This window comes from Rana temporaria, chromosome 5 (assembly GCF_905171775.1).
Source record: "Rana temporaria chromosome 5, aRanTem1.1, whole genome shotgun sequence".
NCBI classification, from domain to species: Eukaryota; Metazoa; Chordata; class Amphibia; order Anura; family Ranidae; genus Rana; species Rana temporaria.
This window is the reverse complement of record NC_053493.1, coordinates 157,244,538-157,265,310: the sequence shown is the minus strand read 5'-3', so window position 1 is coordinate 157,265,310 and position 20,773 is coordinate 157,244,538. Positions and strand designations below refer to the sequence as shown.

At 42.9% G+C, this 20,773-nt stretch overlaps 1 protein-coding gene across 1 annotated transcript in view; it reads left to right on the top strand.

Annotated features, from left to right (window-relative positions):
- ITGA9 (integrin subunit alpha 9) overlaps positions 1-20,773 on the top strand; it is a 487,954-nt gene that overhangs the window by 187,727 nt on the left and 279,454 nt on the right. The window contains exon 14 of the mRNA XM_040353279.1: positions 9,707-9,861. Coding sequence (XP_040209213.1) covers positions 9,707-9,861 — 155 coding nt within the window. The remainder of the gene's footprint in view (positions 1-9,706; positions 9,862-20,773) is intronic.

Below are 20,773 nucleotides of genomic sequence, written 5' to 3'. Positions count from 1 at the left end.
ATTTGACATAAGTGCAGTTAAAGGTATTAGTGGGAATTATTCTCCCATATAAGAAATGACTGTAGGTATAGGAAACTGAGACGGCGCATAGGTCTAGCACATTATTCTTAAAACCTGTTTTATTGAATATTGTAAAACGGAGGTAAATGTACTCACAAACCAATGATTGCTTCATAGCTTAGACATAACATCATCTGCTCAAGTCCATATCTGTAAATTCACAATGCTCATCATGTTTGACATGAGAGGAGAATCTGCAAAGTGACAGCACTGACTGAGAGGCACGGAATTGGACCACAAGAATCCCTCAGCTATACAAATAGCCATCTAAACAAGGCTCTGAAGAAGAGGGTTGCCTCGAAACTCGTTAGTCGATTTGTCTACGAGCATTGTGAATTTATAGATATGGACTTAAGCAGATGATGTTATGTCTAAGCTATGATGCAAGCATTGGTTTGTGAGTACATTTACCTCCGTTTTACAATATTCAATAAAACATGTTTTAAGGATAATGCGCTAGGCCTTTTGCGCCTTCTCTGTTTCCTATACCTACACTGTACAGTCAAATAAGGTGTCCCCAGAGGGCAGCGAGGAGCACGTTATTCACACGCAGCAATACATCAAGATAGATGTTTGACACCACGTTGGGACTTATAGCACAGCTCAAGTGATTGAACATAGTGACATTTTCAGAAATCAAGCAAAGTGGCCTCTAGAAATACACTGCAGGCATCCTGTAAATTTGCTTTATCTTACATTATCCTATTGTAAATTTAGCATCTATGTATACCAATGCATAGCCGCTTTCTTTTTTTTGTGTGAAAGGACCACAGGGATTACAATTAAAATTTATAGTAAAGCATTTTCCAAGACAATAATAACCAATGGTGTGTACTTTGATTCTGTAGAGCTGATTTGGTAAAGTACAGTGGGTGACTGTGATATTGTGTTTTTAGCACGACAGCATCGCGCTGATTCTCGGTGGTGACATGGTGCTGACATCTCGCCGACATCTCGCACTCGCTGGAATAAGCAAAGCACATTCCAACGTGCGCGTCATAGAAGCGACGGGGATCCGACTTGGATTCCCGCCAATTCTAGCGTCGGCATTTGGTATGCATTCCTGAGAGGGAGAACTCCACGCCAATACGTCGGTTTTTCGGCGTGGGGGGGGGGGGTCTCCCTACAACCCATACCAGACCCAAGGGCCTGGTATGCTCCTGGGGGGGGGAACCCATGCCGGTTTTTTATTTAAATATTGGCGTGGAGTTCTCCCTCTCAGGAATGCATACCAAATGCCGACGCTAGAATTGGCGGATCTCCTGTCGCTTCTATGACGGCTTTGTCTCTATCGCGGCAAGCCAGCTCGGCGCTGGCTCCCGCGATGGGGCTCGCAGGTGGTCAATGTCGCCGAGAAAGGGAGCGAGATTGACACAATATCGCGGTCACCCACTGTAATACCTCTTGCCTTAACCTATGTTGTCTTGAACTTTTGCCTGGATCTGATCCATCAGGTTTACTTTTTCCATAGCTCCATGTTGCTCTTGAAGCAAAAGTGAAATATTCGGCACTATATACACAAATAAATACTGCTTTTGAAATGGTAGACACAGATTTTCCAGGCTTCCCAAACAATATCAAGTCCGATAACCGCGTGAGACATTACAAGTAGCCTATACCCAGGTATTGATTGATTAGGTGTCGACCTCCCTTACTTTGCAGATAACTGGTACACATATAGATATAAGGGATGATTTACTAAATGTAAATAGACTGTTCACTTTGCAAGGGAGCATGGGAATAAGCCCCTGAACTGAATTGAATGAAGTGGAGTTCTGATGACTTGCACCATCCAATCATGTGCAAACAAAAATGCATTTTTTTAAAAAATTTTACTTGCATGTGAATGGGTATTCTTTGCAAAGTGAAATTTCACTACATTCACTAAGTTCTAAGGAAAATGCCCTTGCAAAGTGCAACTTGCAAAATAAGCAGCCTATTTTCCATAGTAAATAAACTCAATAGTATGCTGATTTCTGGTGGCTACTTTTGTATTTATTTAAAGCGAACCTGTCAGATTGGTTGTTACCTGTGACAGCAGAGATTCCAATCAAGCAGTTGGCTGCCATTGGTTAACTCTGAGGCCCCGTACACACGTCCGAGGAACTCGACGGGCAAAACTCATCATTTTGCTCGTCGAGTTCTGTGTGAAGCCGCCGAGGATCTCGGCGAGCCAACTTTCCTCATTGAACAACGAGGAAATAGAGAACATGTTCTCTATTTGGCTCGACGAGGAACTCGTCGGCTTCCTCGGCCGAAAGTGTACACACGCTGGGTTTCTCGGCAGAATTCAGCTGCGATCGAGTTTCTGGCTGTGTACGGGGCCTGAGAAGTGGTGCTAGTTCTGTAGAAGAAACAAACAGTTATTTGCGTCTATAAAATTAGTACCTATTCCAGACATCAGGTGATAGCAGCATCCAGGGCTGCATGAGAAGTCTTGGCTATAACAGGAATTTGCAATCCTTTTGAAAAGCTTCACTTTAAGAGGTGGCCACACAGCTTATGCTAATGCTCCAAAGCCATCCTGTTAAAGTTGAGTCCCAACTTAAAAAATGTCGGAGCAGCAGTTTTTCTTTTTATTTTAGTATAAACAAGATTGGATAATATGGCGCACTCAGGCTCAGACTCAGTACAAATAAGAAGGGATTGGGTGGGGAGGCCAAGGGAATAACAGTTCTTTTTGAGGGTTTAGTCCATGTAAAGTTCAAAATAATAGTAATAAGTAAAAAACTGTTCAGAGAAGGCCGCTGATTCAAAAAGTTTTAGAAGGAAAAATAAAACTCTGAAAAATAAAAGGGAACAGAGAAGAGCGCCATCTAAGTGCAGTAAGTATGCAGTTTAATAAAAAAAAAAAAACACTTAATTGAGTACACTCACAAGATTGTGGTGAAGACAGGCATACAGGGAGTGCAGAATTATTAGGCAAATTAGTATTTTGACCACATCATCCTCTTTATGCATGTTGTCTTACTCCAAGCTGTATAGGCTCGAAAGCCTACTACCAATTAAGCATATTAGGTGATGTGCATCTCTGTAATGAGAAGGTGTGTGGTCTAATGACATCAACACCCTATATCAGGTGTGCATAATTATTAGTCAACTTCCTTTCCTTTGGCAAAATGGGTCAAAAGAAGGACTTGACAGGCTCAGAAAAGTCAAAAATAGTGAGATATCTTGCAGAGGGATGCAGCACTCTTAAAATTGCAAAGCTTCTGAAGCGTGATCATCGAACAATCAAGCGTTTCATTCAAAATAGTCAACAGGGTCACAAGAAGCGTGTGGAAAAACCAAGGCGCAAAATAACTGCCCATGAACTGAGAAAAGTCAAGCGTGCGGCTGCCGAAATGCCACTTGCTACCAGTTTGGCCATATTTCAGAGCTGCAACATCACTGGAGTGCCCAAAAGCACAAGGTGTGCAATACTCAGAGACATGGCCAAGGTAAGAAAGGCTGAAAGACGACCACCACTGAACAAGACACACAAGCTGAAACGTCAAGACTGGGCCAAGAAATATCTCAAGACTGATTTTTCTAAGGTTTTATGGACTGATGAAATGAGAGTGAGTCTTGATGGGCCAGATGGAAGAAGTCTGCATCCTTCAAGAAAAACATGATTTTCATGCAGGACAATGCTCCATCACACGCGTCCAAGTACTCCACAGAAGAAAAACTAATGACATGGCCTCCTTGTTCACCTGATCTGAACCCCATTGAGAACCTGTGGTCCATCATCAAATGTGAGATTTACAAGGAGGGAAAACAGTACACTTCTCTGAACAGTGTCTGGGAGGCTGTGGTTGCTGCTGCATGCAATGTTGATGGTGAACAGATCAAAACACTGACAGAATCCATGGATGGCAGGCTTTTGAGTGTCCTTGCAAAGAAGGGTGGCTATATTGGTCACTGATTTGTTTTTGTTTTGTTTTTGAATGTCAGAAATGTATATTTGTGAATGTTGAGATGTTATATTGGTTTCACTGGTAAAAATAAATAATTGAAATGGGTATATATTTTTTTTTGTTAAGTTGCCTAATAATTATGCACAGTAATAGTCACCTGCACACACAGATATCCCCCTAAAATAGCTAAAACTAAAAACAAACTAAAAACTACTTCCAAAAATATTCAGCTTTGATATTAATGAGTTTTTTGGGTTCATTGAGAACATGGTTGTTGTTCAATAATAAAATTAATCCTCAAAAATACAACTTGCCTAATAATTCTGCACTCCCTGTTAATGGGATTTCATCCGCTCCGACTTCCGGGTGAGGGAAGAGTCCGATGTCACTGTTGTGGACTGGTATCCGTAATTAGGTCTGTCCTCCGGCCACACTGCTGGTGCACGGTGCTTCCAGATGGATGGGACTACGATCGGTGGTACACTTCGGATAACGTTACTTCCGGGTCGGGTCAGCGGGGCGGTGCTCGCGTTCGGAGTATTCGTACTCCTTCCTCAGGCTTGGATAACGGCCAAACTCCTTTATTTCTTTTAGTAACGCTCACTCTTAAGATTCAAAAAGCAAATTGGAACGAGGTGTAAACCTGAAGACGGAAATGTCTGCATATACATTGACATAATCATTTTGGTACTTATTTTGTCTAAATCTTTGAATGCAGAAAGTGTATGGAAAATGTTTATCTGCTGATAAATAATTTAAAAAGGATATTTCCAACTTAACAGAATCCATTGTATTTAAAAAGTGAACACTGTGGCCTTTACGATCTCTTTGTTTAAAGAAACTCCGAATCCCTTGTGCTGAACACACGAGAAAGCTTTTTATTCGTCTTTTGAACTATCCTTTGAGCTTTGCCCATCAGACATGCTCAATTTGATTTTCCTTACATTTTCAGACACAGGGAGTTTAACGTTTGTAGAGAGGCCATGAATTGCATTAGCCGTACTCTCGAGATTACTGTAGCAAATCTGACTTTTGTAATTTTTGCAATTTTCCTGCCTATGCTGTACAAGCAAACAATTACTGAAATTGAGTTTCATTAAGCATCTATATTCTCTGGGGTGAGAACACTTGGAAGATGGCCAAGCTATGTGTCACTGAATCACCAACCCTTAACCCCTTCTTGCTATGTAGAAGATGAACAAGGTCATTGTATGTGAAATCTAAACAAATGCCTTAGTTCTTTAAAAATATAGACTTTAAGAATTCTTTAAAAATAAGTACAAACTATTTTATGGAACAGGTTGGGCACTTTTGAATATTTTCTTTATCTTTTCAACAGAAACAGTTAACACAGCCTCCATACCAGCCATTGTTTTAGTTTTAGATGGAGTAGAGAAGGATTGGATATTCTGTTGGGTTTTATTGGTACCTTTGGCCCAGTTGAGAGAATATTCCTAACTTCTTCACCTGATGACCATAATGCCTTTGGGACATGTAGTTAAGGAACCTCCAGCAGGCCACAGGACACAAAAGAAGGGTACATTTGCATAATGAGTGCAAAGACAGCAATAAAAAGGTTCTAACCTCAATGATATCCACTTCATACATACAGTTTCTTTAAATGTCAGTTAAAATGTATCATGTATTTGCTAAATCTCATAGATTGAGCAAAAGAACATAAAATATGCCAGTACCATTTCTCCGGTTCCTATTAACTCCTATTCACAAAAGTCACAGCCACCAAATCTGCTTTGGGAATGTTTCTTGTAATGCTTCTAGCTCAAAAATATTTTAATGTTGTCCTGCACGCTCTTGGTGTTAACTACAGATTTTTGAAAATAATCACATCCTTAAATTGATTGTAAAGGACATTTTCTTTTTTTATGTAAAAAAAAAATAGCAAAAATGTCATACTTATCTGCTCTGTGCAGTGTTTTTTCAGAGAGCAGCCCCAATCCTCCTCTTCTTAGGTTCCCCGTTGGCGCCCTGGTCCCCTCCCCCTTGCCGAGTGCCCCAAAGCAAGCTACTTGCTGTGGGGGCACCCGTGCATGCTCACTCCCGTGCTGGCTCTCTGCGTCATAAAGCTTCATGTACACCCTGCCTACATTTATTGAGTATGTGGGAAAACGCAAATTGCTTTGGTCTTTCTGTGGTTTCGTTCACCCGCGTCCAGCAGTTAAAACGTTCCTATCCTGAGCACGATCCTTCTGCATTCAGGAAAGGGAGGTTGAACCTCACCTAACCGCAGCAGCTTCTAAAGTCCACTAAAAGCATATGTGTTCACTGATACATAGGGGCAAATCCACAAAAGAGATACTCCGGCGTAAGCCGTCGTATCTCTGGTTCTAACTTTGGAACTGATCCTCAGAAGCAGTTTTCCTAAGTTAGGCAGAAGATCCGACATCTGTAAGGGACTTACACTGCCGGATCTTAAGATGCAGTACCGCATCCGCCACTGGGGGCATTTCGAGTCGAAATGCCTCTGTTAGTATGCAAATTAGCACTTAGGGCGATCCTCAAAGCTTTTGTACCTAGTTTTTTCGCCGTAAGTGTTAGTTTGCCTGGTGTAAAACTAGGGCTGCTTTTACAAAGTGTAAAGTTAGTCACACCTTGTAAAGGCCCATTCAAGCGACGGCATTTGGTATGCATTCCCGAGGGAGAACTCCATGCCAATTTTCAAAGAAAAAAACGGCATGGGTTCCCCCTCAGGAGCATACCAGGCCCTTAGGTCTGTTATGGGTTGTAAGGAGACCCCCCTCCGCCGCAAAATTGACGTAGGGGGTCCCACTACAATCCATACCAGACCCGTATCCAAAGCACGCTACCCGGCCAGCCAGGAAGGGAGTGGGGACGAGCGAGCGCCCCCCCCCCTCCTGAGCCGTGCCAGGCCGCATGCCCTCAACATGGGGGGGTTGGGTGCTCTGGGGCAGGGGGGCGCACTGCGGGCCCCCCCACCCCAGAGCACCCTGTCCCCATGTTGATGAGGACAGGACCTCTTCCCGACAACCCTTGCCATTGGTTGTCGGGGTCTGCGGGCGGAGGCTTATCGGAATCTGGGAGTCCCCTCAAATAAGGGGGCCCCCAGATACCGGCCCCCCACCCTAAGTGAATGGATATGGGGTACATCGTACCCCTATCCATTCACCTGTAGGCAAAAAGTAAAAGTTAATAAACACACAACACAAGGCTTTTTAAAATAATTTATTATTCTGCTCCGGAGGCCCCCCCTGTCTTCGTTATTAGCTCAATTAGCAGGGGGGGCTTCTTCTTCCGCTCTCCGGGGGTCTTCTTCCACTCTCCGGGGGGGGCTTCTCCGGACTCCGGGGGGCTTCTTCCATCTTCTCCCCTCTTCCGCTCTTGACTCGGCGAACCCCGGTTCTTCTGCAGCTCTCCGGTGCCTTCTTCTTCAGCGCTGGCTGCCTGCTATGTTTGTGTGTTAGCTCGATTTCAAACAGGCAGCCGGCGCGGTCTTCTGTGGCGTCAGGGTCTTCTGGTCTTCTGTTCTTCCGATGTTGCCTCGTCGCCTGTTGTCGCTGTAATGATGGAAGCGCGCCTTGCATCCCATATATATAGGCATCACCGTCCCATCATGCTCCGGTAGGTACCCACGTGGTGGGTGCACGTGGGTAGGCACCCACCACGTGGGTACCTACCGGAGCATGATGGGACGGTGATGCCTATATAAATGTGATGCAAGGCGCGCTTCCATCATTACAGCGACAAGAGGCGACGAGGCAACATCGGAAGAACCGAAGACCAGAAGACCCTGACGCCACAGAAGACCGCGCCGGCTGCCTGTTTGAAATCGAGCTAACACACAAACATAGCAGGCAGCCAGCGCTGAAGAAGAAGGCACCGGAGAGCTGCAGAAGAACCGGGGTTCGCCGAGTCAAGAGCGGAAGAGGGGAGAAGATGGAAGAAGCCCCCCGGAGTCCGGAGAAGCCCCCCCCGGAGAGCGGAAGACCCCCGGAGAGTGGAAGAAGACCCCCGGAGAGCGGAAGAAGAAGCCCCCCCTGCTAATTGAGCTAATAACGAAGACAGGGGGGGCCTCCGGAGCAGAATAATAAATTATTTTAAAAAGCCTTGTGTTGTGTGTTTATTAACTTTTACTTTTTGCCTACAGGTGAATGGATAGGGGTACGATGTACCCCATATCCATTCACTTAGGGTGGGGGGCCGGTATCTGGGGGCCCCCTTATTAAAGGGGACTCCCAGATTCCGATAAGTCCCCTCCCGCAGACCCCGACAACCAATGGCAAGGGTTGTCGGGAAGAGGTCCTGTCCTCATCAACATGGGGACAGGGTGCTCTGGGGTGGGGGGGCCCGCAGTGCGCCCCCCTGCCCCAGAGCACCCAACCCCCCCATGTTGAGGGCATGCGGCCTGGCACGGCTCAGGAGGGGGGGGGGGCGCTCGCTCGTCCCCACTCCCTTCCTGGCTGGCCGGGTAGCGTGCTTTGGATACGGGTCTGGTATGGATTGTAGGGGGACCCCCTACGTCAATTTTGCGGCGGAGGGGGGTCTCCTTACAACCCATAACAGACCTAAGGGCCTGGTATGCTCCTGAGGGGGAACCCATGCCGTTTTTTTCTTTGAAAATTGGCATGGAGTTCTCCCTCAGGAATGCATGCCGAGCGACGCTGTCATTTTTTTTTATAATTATTTGTTTTCCCGGCGCGTCTTTTTTTCACCCGTCGCAACTTTAGTGTCCCGTCGCAATCCACAAAGCCGCCCGGCGTCAATTACGTTCGCGCGATGCACGTCGGGAAAATGACGTCACACGCATGCGCAGTACGGCCGGCGCGGGAGCGCGCCTCATTTAAATTGTAAACGCCCCCCGGAGAGGAGGAACGCCTTACGACGGCGGCACTTAACTTACACGGCTTGAAATTTTTACGTAAGTGCTTTGTGGATCAGGCACTTAGGTAAAAACTTTAAGTCAGTGTAACTTAACTGCTGCAAGTTAAGTTACGCCGCCTGGCTGAGGATTTGGCCCATAGTCTTTTATGGAGTGGAATTTGGAAGCTTTGGCAAAATAAGTCAAAAGCTCCTAAACTCAAGTTTAGGAACTTCTAGTGTACATAAAGCCTTAGTAAAGGGGAAACAACAACTACGAGTAGATATTGATGGTCAGACTTTGAGGCCAAGGAAGTATATTAAAAATAAAGTTTAATATCATATAAAGTTACAAAAAAATACATGGTAATGAATTACAAATACAACAAATGACCACTGTATACAAAATCCTCAGAAGTCGCCGACGCACGTTTTCGCCGTGGGGCTTCTTCAGGACGATAACAAGGATTTCGTGAGATAGTGTGTACATAAAGCCTTAGACACAGAAAGCGTGTCTAGTTCACATCGCTGGATCGAGATCGCGCTTAGGTGAGTATTAGGGGTGCTGAGGAGGAAGCTCCACAATGAAGGTTTTCTTAGAATGCATGATGATAAAATACCTTCAGCCTTTGCAACCACTAACTTTTCATTTCTTGAAGTCATTGAAATTGAGGTATATGGATCACAGACTTGTTGGAATATCCAGCCGTATTTCAGCTTCAGCTTTTTCACTGAATATAAGACTGAAAATTTACAAATCATGGGATTTGACCAGAAGCGTAATTTTTTTCATTTACTGTAAATATTGAAGATTTGAGGAGGTAGGGATTGAATATGTTGTAATTTGAGGCTGCCTTGGTGCATGTATGTTCCTTCTAAATGGTCGCTCCATTAACTCATTATTTTTTCCATAGGACAAGACCAGTAATTACTGTGAAGGTCTCCATATTGCTGCCATCATCTATTAATATCACTGCACCACAGTGCCATGATGGTACACAACATGTGAACTGTGCCAACGTTACTGTTTGTTTCCAGTTCTATGGCAAGCATGTTCCTGGAGAAATAGGTAAAGTTTGTGTTACAAAGCAAAATCCCTTTTCTAACTGTTTGTACACTATTTTAAAACAGAATTATTTTATAATGTTATTTTTAAAACTAATGTATGTTAGCAGTCTTGCTGAGGTGGATAACATAAATTAATAGTTAGAAGACTGAAATACATTTTCTGGAGGAAAATGCTGCTCCAAACGCCTTCTAGAACTAGTTATGTGACCATAAATCGAGGCACTTATTTATGTAATCTCTACTGAAGGGGAAGGCTAGTCTAAACTCTGTTCCTCGCCTTTAGGGATGAGCTTGCGTTTTATTCAGATTTTGGTGTGGGTCCAAACTTAATTGTGAAGATCTCTATGATTCAGCCCAGGTTCACACTGGGTTGCGGGAGTACAACCATGCGAGTTTAGCTGAACTCGCACGATTTCACTCCTGCCTGTCAGTCCTGATTTCAGCCGCTATTACAGAGACATCTGTGCAGATATCAATGTAAATTGTGGGTTGAAATCGCAAAAAGTAGTACAGAAACGACTTTTTGAAATCGGTGCAGCACTGCAGATGTGGCGCCGCATTGATTAGGGCGGTGCCATTGCCGTCAAATGTTGCCGATTTGGCATGCGATTTGACATGTCAAATTGCACCAGTGTGAACCAGGGCTAAGTCTGTAAGGATTGAAATGAGAGAAATATAATTCACAGGCGGGGAATTCCAGAATGCTTACTTTGAATAAAGTTTTTACGAAAAGTGGTGTCATCAGAGTGCGGCATTCCAATTTCTCATGGGCACCAGGAAGATGCACCTGCAGTAAATGTTTGTTGAAAGTCACATTTACTGCCTTATAAGTATACTCCATTGATTCCATACAGGCAGTTCCGGGGTTTGGCGTATGATCCAAGCAATTCGGAATGCAGTGTTGATTTTTGAGCCATAGTGCTGTATGTCTTGTATAGTGAAAAGTAAGGGTATCCTAAGTGTTCTGAAAAGTAAATTAGCAATTCTTTCAAAACAAACAAATGTTATATACATAGATATGATCATCAAATATTAGTAATATAATTTATTGTTAATCCAGAGCGAGAATAACAAATTATTGAATAGTATTCCAAACTTTTCTAATTTTGGACATAATGAGAAAGTGTTCATATTTTTATTGCTGTGTTTCTCCATTAAAGAAAAAAAAGTGCTGACACTTTTGGGAAAAAAAGTAGACATACTTATTGTAAGATGCATTTTTCTTCAATGTACACACAAGGTGGCACCACTGTTGGTTACTGGTACCTTCTCTCCAGGTGCAACCTCCCACTTGTCACAAACTCAGAATATGGATATATGGAAAGAACCCGCACTCTGAAATCCATCCACGTTCTTTATTCGATAATCACCAATAATAAGTACAGAGTAACTGCTTTGTATTTTGTGATTATCGAATAAAGAATTTGGATGGATTCCAGAGTGCGGGTTCTTTCCATATATCCATATTCTGAGTTTGTGACAAGTGGGAGGTTGTCTGAACCTGGCACCTGGAGAGAAGGTACCAGTAACCAAGAGTGGTGCCACCTTGTGTGTACATTGGAGAAAAAAGCATCTTAGAATAAGTATGTCTACTTTTTTGTTGGATTTATATGTTGCCGTGGTATTGGCAACAAGGGCTTGATTATGCCAGCTGATAATGACGTGGCTGAAGCCGTGGCAACGTATAAACAAAAATATTTTAAACCGTGCTTCCCTCCCACCCCGCTCTGGGATGTCATAACATTTTGCAAAATCTTGCAAGATCACACAGTTTTTCAAGACTTCAGTGGAAGGCACTGGTGATATGGCCTTCTCAGGGGGCAGCTGTGAGGCAATGTCTCCAGTGCCTCTGAATACCAGGAAGTGACTTAAAATACATCATGCACCTGGGCTTTTACAATTTGGGTGGGGTTCTGCTTTAAGGGGATTTTATTTTATCATCCCAGTTACACAACAGAAAAAAAAGGGAATCCCCCAAAGTGTGGATAAACTTGTCAGTGGATCATTTTCCAACATTCAAAGATATTACCTGTACTCTTGTACTGATAAAACAGTCCATCCTGTTGACAACAAAAAGCCAAAGTTCCAAGATCAAAACCGAGAAATCTGCGGAGGTTCCTACATAGCTTAGACCATATCTGATAGAACTTCCCCCAGGGGCTTCTTCAGTTTTCATTGCTACAGGGGGTCGACATACGAACTACTCCTACTTACGAACGGGACACTGTGGGGACCATCTTCCATTCTGCGCGGACCATCTGCTGCGCAGCCAGACGGAGCCTCGGATAACATCGGAAAATGTTGGGAATGTTCGTAGTTGGCCGCGCATGTGCAGAACGGCATTCGACAGAACATCGGAAAACATCGGAGATGTTCGTAATTGCCATTCTGGGCATGCACGGCTCGACTTGCGAACATTTTCGGATTACAAACAACAGGAAAGTCCACGACTCGTTCGTAAGTCGGGGACCCCCAGTACTAACCTTCTCCTCTGCATTTCCATTATTCTGACAGTTACTATATTACTGTGAAATAAAAAACTTTTGAAAGAAAAAAAAGCCAAAGTTAAGGTGACCACAAAAACAAGTTTTTGTCTGGAATTTCTATTTATTCTATTTAAATCAATCAAACTATTTTCCGTTATAATCTTTACCAAATGTTTGTTTAGACTAGGGGACTTTTTGATTTTTTTCCACTGTACTGAATGTTTGTTTTTTTACATTTTGGACCAAACTTTAAAAGACAAAATCCACATTTTTGTTTTCTATCCTGGTATATATTCATAGGTACAATATATATATATATATATATATATATATATATATATATATATATATATATATATATATATATATATATATATTTTTTGTATTCTGTATTTGTTATGTGAAATCACATTGTATGTCTGTACTACATTCAGATTACTTTCATCTGCCCACAAGCCTGGAGTTATCTGAAACTGTCAGTTTATTGAGTGTATTCAGTCACAGGATGGATCAGTTTACAGTGTAAATATTTTGTCCACAAGTCAGAGTTTATGGACTGTTTATTTTAGTGACTTCAGTTACGATAACCTGACTGTGACCTTCAAAAGCATTTTTATTGATTGTAACTGTCCTGTTAATGGCTGAGATGGTCATGTAACAGTGTTTGCTGTTTGTGGACTTATTTTACTTTTCAGATTGCTTTACAAATGGAGGTCCGTATTCTACGGGCAATAGAGGTGTTGTTAGAAATATATTTTTAGATGCATATAGGTGTGTGAGAAAGTTTGATTTTATTTAAGAAGTTGATTTTTATTCACTGTGTTGCCTAATGCAGCATTTGAAGTGAACACCGTTTTGGAAAGATGACATATATCTTTTCTTTCTAGAAAATTACACGTGTCAATTGATTTTTGCCAGGGGTGAGCCTAATCCTATCATTGATAGGAATAATAGAAAATCAATACTGTCCAGGCTAGAGAGGAGCATTAACCACTTGTGTACCAGTACCGGCGTGCAGTATCGCTTAATTACTAGGCTACTTTTGAGTGCTGTGATGCTTTCTTTTAGTGATACAGTGCCTTGAAAAAGTATTCATACCCCTTGAAATTTTTCACATTTTGTCATGTTACAACCAAAAAAACATACATTTATTTTATATTATAGAACAAAACAAAGTGGCACATAATTGTGAAATGGAAGGGAAATGCTAAATGGTTTTAATTTTTTTTTTTTACAAATTGGCGTGCATTTGTATTCAGCCGTCTTTACTCTGATACCCCTAACTGAAATCTAGTGGAACCAATTGCCTTCAGAAGTCACCTAATTAGTTTCCACCTGTGTGTAATTTAATCTCAGTATAAAAAAATCTCTTCTGTAAAGCCCTCAGAGGTTTGTTAGAGAACCTTAGTGAACAAACAACATCATGTCGGCCAAAGGAACAAACCAGACAGGTCAGGCATGAAGTCATGGAGAAGTTTAAAGCAGGGTTAGGTTATAAAAAAAATATCCCAAGCTTTGAACATCTCACGGGGAGCACTGTTCAATCCATCATCTGAAAGTGGAAAGAGTATGGCACAACTGCAAACCTACCAAGACATGGCCGTCCACCTAAACTGACAGGCCAGGCCAGAAGAGCATTAATCAGAGAAGCAGCCAAGATAACTCTGTAAGAGCTGCAGAGATCCACAGCTCAGGTGGGAGAATCTGTCCACAGGACAACTATTAGTCCTGCACTCCACAAATCTGGCCTTTATGGAAGAGTGGCAAGAAGAAAGCCATCAGAAGTCCCATTTTCAGTTTTGCAAGAAGACATACGGGGGGCACAGCTAACATGTGGAAGAAGGTGCTCTGGTCAAATGAGTCCAAAATTTTACTTTTTGGCCTAAAAGCAAAACGCTATGTGTAGCGGAAAACTAACACTGCACATCACCCTGAACACACCATCCCCACCGTGAAACATGGTGGTGGCAGCATTATGTTGTGGGGATGCTGTTCTTTAGCAGGGACAGAGAAGTTGGTCAGAGTTGATGGAAAAATGGATAGAGCCAAATACAGGGCAATCTTAGAAGAAAACCTGTTGGAGACTGCAAAAGACTTGAGACTGGGGTGGAGGTTCTCCTTCCAGCAGGATAAATGAACCTAAACATACAGCCAGAGCTTCAATAGAATGGATTAGATCAAAGCATATTCATGTGTTATAAGGGCCCTGTCAAAGTCCAGACATAAATCCAATTAAGAATCTGTGGCAAGACCTGAAAATTGCTGTTAACAGACGCTCTCCATCCAATCTGGCTGAGCTTGAGCTATTTTGCAAAGAAGAAGGGACAAACATTTCACTCTCTAGATGTGCAAAGCTGGTAGAGACATCCCCAAAAAGACTTGCAGCTGTAATTGCAGCGAACGGTGGTTCTACAAAGTACTGAATCAGGGGGGCTGAAGACAAATGCACGTCACATTTTTCACATGTTTATTTGTAAACAATTTTGAAAAACATTTATCATTTTCCTGCCACATTGTGTTGGTTTATCACATAAAATCCCAATAAAATGCATTTACGGTTTTTGGTTGTAACATGACAATTTGTGAACAATTTCGAGGGGTATAAATACTTTTTCAACGCACTGTATTTAACCACTTCCCCACCCCTGTATAGTCATTTGACGGCCACAGATACCCGACGTCCTGGGATTCCCTGCAGTGTGGAGGGCACACGCGCATCACTGCCTAGTGGTCACGATTTCCGCCAGGCACCTGCGATTGCTCGTCACAGAGCAAGGAAGTGGATCTGTGTGTGTAAACGGTCTCCTGCCCTGATGAGTCCCCTCCCCCTCCAGTTAGAATCACTCCCTAGGACACACAATTAACCCTTTGATTGCCCCTAGTGTTAACCCCTTCCCTGCCAGTCATATTTATACAGTAATCAATGCATTTTTATAGCACGGATCGCTGTATAAATGTGAATGGTCCCAAAATAGTGTCAAAAGTGTCCGATATGTCCGCCGCAATGTCATAGTCACGATAAAAATCACAGATCGCTGCCATTACTAGTAAAAAAAAAAAAATAATAATAATAAAAATACCATAATTATATCCCCTATTTTGTAGAGGCTATAACTTTTGCGCAAACCAATCAATATACGCTTATTGTGATTTTTTTTTTAACCAAAAATATGTAGAAGAACACACATCGCCCTAAACTGAGGAAAAAAACTTTTTATTTTGATATTTATTATAGCAAAAAAGTTATAAATATTGTGTTTTTTTCAAAGTTGTCGCTCTTTTTTTGTTTATAACGCAACAAATAAAAACCGCAGAGGTGATTAAATACCACCAAAAGAAAGCTCTATTTGTGGGGAAAAAAATTATCAAAATTTGGGTACAATGTCGCATGACCGCACAATTCTCATTCAAAGTGTGACAGCGCTGAAAGCTGAAAATTGGCCTGGGCAGGAAGGGGGTGAAAATGGCCAGGATGGAAGTGGCTAATAACAGCTGAGTTGTTTTTATTTATTATAAAACATACAAAAGGCTAAACATCTTGAAAAAAAATTCCATTATTTTCTGTTAGAAACATAGCAAATTAAAACCTTAAAATTACTATTTTTTTTTTTTGGAGTAGAAATCCCAATGTGAGTTAATTTTTTGCACCAATTTTTGTAAAATGAATAAACATTCTGGTATTGAGGGGGGTTAAAACATTGGGCTTGGTAATGTTGCTCTATATACATTATTGCTGCCACAGGTCATACTCAGAGGAGGGAGGAGGTGCAGGGGTCATATATATGACAGCTGTAGTGGAAGGATGGAGATAAGGGGATTAATGTGCTGATATGTAGGCTACAGGAGGTGATGGGGTTAATATATGGTTACATAAAGTGATTAAATTTACAGGAGAGGAAGGTGATGACAGGGTTAAAATCTCGCAGTTAGTGAAAATGAATGAAAGGATCAGCAGTCCCTGCTGCAGAGTCTTTTATTAATTTATTATTCATAAATTACTGCAATCTCTCTCTTTCCTCTGTTGTAGGACAAAGAGAAGCGATCAGCCATGTAAACAATAGCATGTGATCGCTGCGATGATCATTCACCGCAATCACAAAATACCAAGCTACCTGGAATTGCTCAGTACACTGGCGGTAGGCAGCATTTGAAAAAAAGTGAAATAACTAGAAAATATTACAAAAGAACAATAAGCCTCTAGCACAATATGTGGATCAAACAAGCAAAAGATAAAAATTCAATAGTGCAGCGCTAAAATAAAAATAATAAATTAATAGTGTCCAAAATGAGTATAATCTTTAGGCTCTGTTCACACCTAGGCGTATATACGCCTGAAGCGCGACGCCGCAGCAGCCCCTAATACGCTGGAGGGATGATTTTACATTGCCCTCTATGGAGATGGTTCACATCTCCACGCCGAAACGCCGCACGCCTGAAGCTCAAAACAAGTCCCGGACCCTTTCTTTCAGGCGGCTTCGGCGTTCGGCATAGGAGATGTGGACCTGGGTTAAGGCTGCATTCACAATCGCGGCGTTTTGTCGCCGCAAATCGCGGTACAAAACGCCGCAATTTGTTGCTGCAATTCGCAGGACAAAACGCCGCGATTAGGTACGCCAAGGTGTGAATGCAGCCTAAAAGTATTGAAGCGAAGAACCGCCACCAAGATTTCAGTGTGCTGATATGAAGACACACCACACCCTGTGTAGTCAAACTGCTTACCAGAGAGACATCATTATAGGCATGTAGATTTTAAATAATGCAGGGGTCAATGGCAGTCACACCTCCACTCGGATGTATAAATGGAAAACCACAAACAACATCAGGGATAAGGAAGCGTCCAAAACTCATAAGGATCCGAAGATATATATTGCGTTCATCAGCAAAGGGATAACCATAAAATGTAGAGAGGAGACGACAATAGTGAATCCCGCAGGTATAAGCAACACGCAATTTATTGTATTGTACTTACAGAAAAGGGCAGGTTAACAGGCATCAAAAAAAAAAAATGGAGGGTTCCATAGAACATAGCATACTTTGTGTCAGGCCAGCATTTACCAGGCAGAGCAGCTGCACAAAAAATATTTACCCAGTGCTGTTTATAAACCACACTCGATAAATAGTAGTCTGCTGCAATCATACCCCTGATTAAGTCTAGGTTCATATTAAAAGACAGTCCAGTACAATATACAAACATACCAATGAAAACAAATTAAATTCAATAGTCATAAAATTCATAAAAATACATAGAGTTCATTGAGTTGATATCTGAGAGAACACATGAGCACTGAAAGTGTCCAAAAAGTGATGCTATGCATAAAACATATGGTGATTCCCAGTGGCGGATGGTGCTCAAAATGTTTTGAGGGGCGCAAACAAACTAAAAAATTCTGAAAAAAACATCAATTGCAGCCTCACTGTGCCCCATCAATTGCAGCCTCACTGTGTCCCATCAATTGCAGCCTCACTGTGCCCCATCAATTGCAGCCTTACTGTGCCCCATCAATTGCAGCCTCTGTGCCCCATCAAATGCAACCTCTGTGTCCATCATATGCAGCCTCTGTGCCCATCATATGCAGCCTTTGTGATCCCTCCACTGTAAGTGATGGTGGCGATCTCCTGGTTCCTGCATGGTTCTCTGTCCTCCTGGGTGTGTCTTCTTCTGTTCCATTTAATCAGGGTGCTGTGCCTTCAACAAATAAGGTGACGGGTATTAGATCCGCGCCTCCTGATTGGCTGAGTGTCGGTTCAGTGTTAGAAAAGCAATTATTAAATTGCTTTGCTCACACACCTGGGTGGACTGCGAGCACAATGCTACGGCTCTAATCAGGTGCTTAAAAAAAAAAACACCCTCGCCACTGGAATTCAGATGCCGGCATGCAAAAAGGGGCCAGGCCCCAGAATAGGGGATGGCTACAGTGGCCATGGATAGATTCATGAAATGCATGAATCCATCCATTCTACATAGAGGGGGTGGCAGGACAGGGGGCACCGCCCGTACGCCCTTAATAGACGCACTACCACTGGTGTTAACCTCCACCAATAAAGATGCTAGCAGCTCACCTCAATGCATGGACCCTGATTTAACAAACAGGTTACAAAGGGTATAAGATGCTGGATCAATAGATGTAATGGCCGCTGGGAAAAAGCATTCACTGATCGAAAGAGTTGAGGTTCTGAATAGAGGACATGCAATATTATTACGAGCACAGAGTGCAGAGGAAATGTCCAATGTGAACGTGGGCTAAAAAAGAACCTGTATTTAAACAACATTATGGAAGCTGTGATTGTTGATCACTCTTTTTTAAGATGCTAGTTACATGGCTGTCATGCTGATCCACTGGATTTAGTATTTTCTGAGACAATGACCTGGAAATAGTATTTAAATCAGGAGTAAAAAACAAACAGGGAGGAAAGCACAACAACCATGGTTCTGAATAGAGGACATGCAATATTATTACGAGCACAGAGTGCAAAGGATGGCCCGGATTCTTAAAGCACTTACGCCAACGTATCTTCTGATACGCCGCGTAAATGCACGGATGCGCCATCGTATCTATGCGCCTGATTCTGCTATTAAGATACGCCTGAATTTTGGCTTCATACAACCGACGTAAGTTTCCTACGCCGTCGTATCTTGGGCGCATATTTACGCTGGCCGCAAGGGGCGCTTACATTGATTTACGCGTCGAATATGCAAATGACCGAGATACGCCGATTCACGAACGTACTTGCGCCCGTCACAGAAGTATACGCCGTTTACGTAAGGCGTACGTCCGGCGTAAAGTTATTCCACCTATAGGAGGCGCATCCCATGCAAAGGCATGGACGACAGAACAGCCGTCGTATTTTACGTTGTTTACGTAGGACTACGTGAATAGGGCTGGGCGTAGGTTATGTAACGTTCAGTGATTCTGAACATGCGCACTGGGAAGCGCCCATGGGACGGCGCATGCGCTGTTCGTTCGGCCATTCATTTGCATTGGGTCACGGTTCATTTAAATCAGGGGTTCTCAACCTTTTAGTGCCGTGACCCCTTGATAACATTTCAAAAGTTGTAGGGACCCCTGACATTATTGTCAGCACCCAAGACAAGTAATTTGCGCCCCCTAACCCGCGGACATTTAGCGCTCCCCGAGTCCCTTCTACTCGTACAATATTATAACCCCTTAGGGTACATTTTAGGATGCATCTTTCTCTTTGTTCTCCTTTCTTTCCCTTTTATCTCTCTCTATCATAATTTCTTGTTTTTTTCCCCCATCCCCCTCTCTAGCCGTCTTTGTTCTCTTATTCTTTCTCTTCCTTTTTCTTTGTTCCTTGCCTTCTTTTCCTCGCCAATCCATGTATTCTCTATTTTTATTCCTTCTCTTACTCCATGGTGGGTGGGTGGGGGGAATGGGATGGGTGGCAGTGCTGGGGAGGATGGGATCAGTGGCAATGCAGGGGGGGAGTTCTGATCGGCCAACTTGGGTGCTCTTGATGAAGGTCATCTGCTGATCTGAGAACTGTAGTGGGGACTTTTAATGGCAACTATAATCACGTTACTCATGTTAATAACTGTGTCTCCGACTTTGTGGTGTCTTGCAGCAGTGACACCTATCCCAAAATCAGGAGATAGGGTCTCCTCCAGCCCTTCCCACTTCACATTCCTCACCAGTCAGCTGACCTCTAGTCTCTGCCCCCCCAGCCATGCCGTGAACTGAATGGGCGGCTGCGAAGAGGCTGAGTGAGTGGCACAGGCTCCAGGGACAGCCCTGCTGGGCGGCCGCAAAAAGGCTGGCGGTGCGGGTTTCAAGAACAGCCTAAGATCCAGTGACCCCTGGCAAATCATCATTTGACCCCCAAGGGGGTCCCGACCCCCAGGTTGAGAACCACTGATTTAAATGGATCACGATTTGCATTGTTTAATTTAAATGGATCACGATTTGCATTGTTTCATTTTGCAATACATTGGTTTACATTATTTCATAAAGGTGGTTCTCAATTCATTCACCAGGCACACCCAACCAGACCATTAGAGGTGGGTTTACCCCTAGGTGTGGTGCGCTGTGATCATTCAGGGTTGATAGCCTTCTATTTCCTTGCTTTAAATCAGGAGTTCTGGCTGCACTCTGACTTTCCAAACTGCTTGATTATTCTGTGTTAATGACTAAGAATGCTCTAAAGTCAGAGATAGCCAAGCAATTGGTATTTTTAGGATGTCAGCAGTGGTTCTATTTATATTTCTTTCCGTATGAGTTTCCTTTAAAACCTGCACAGTTCTGTAGCTTGCTACACTTTCTACCTCATGTCACTATTTGCACTGCTTTTTAAAAAAAAGGCCTGATACAGTTGCATAACCTAATTCTGACCTGACCTACCGATAACAAATTAGTAAAAGTAAGCCATGGAGGTCATTGTGACTTTTTTCATTTCAAATTCCAAAAAAGA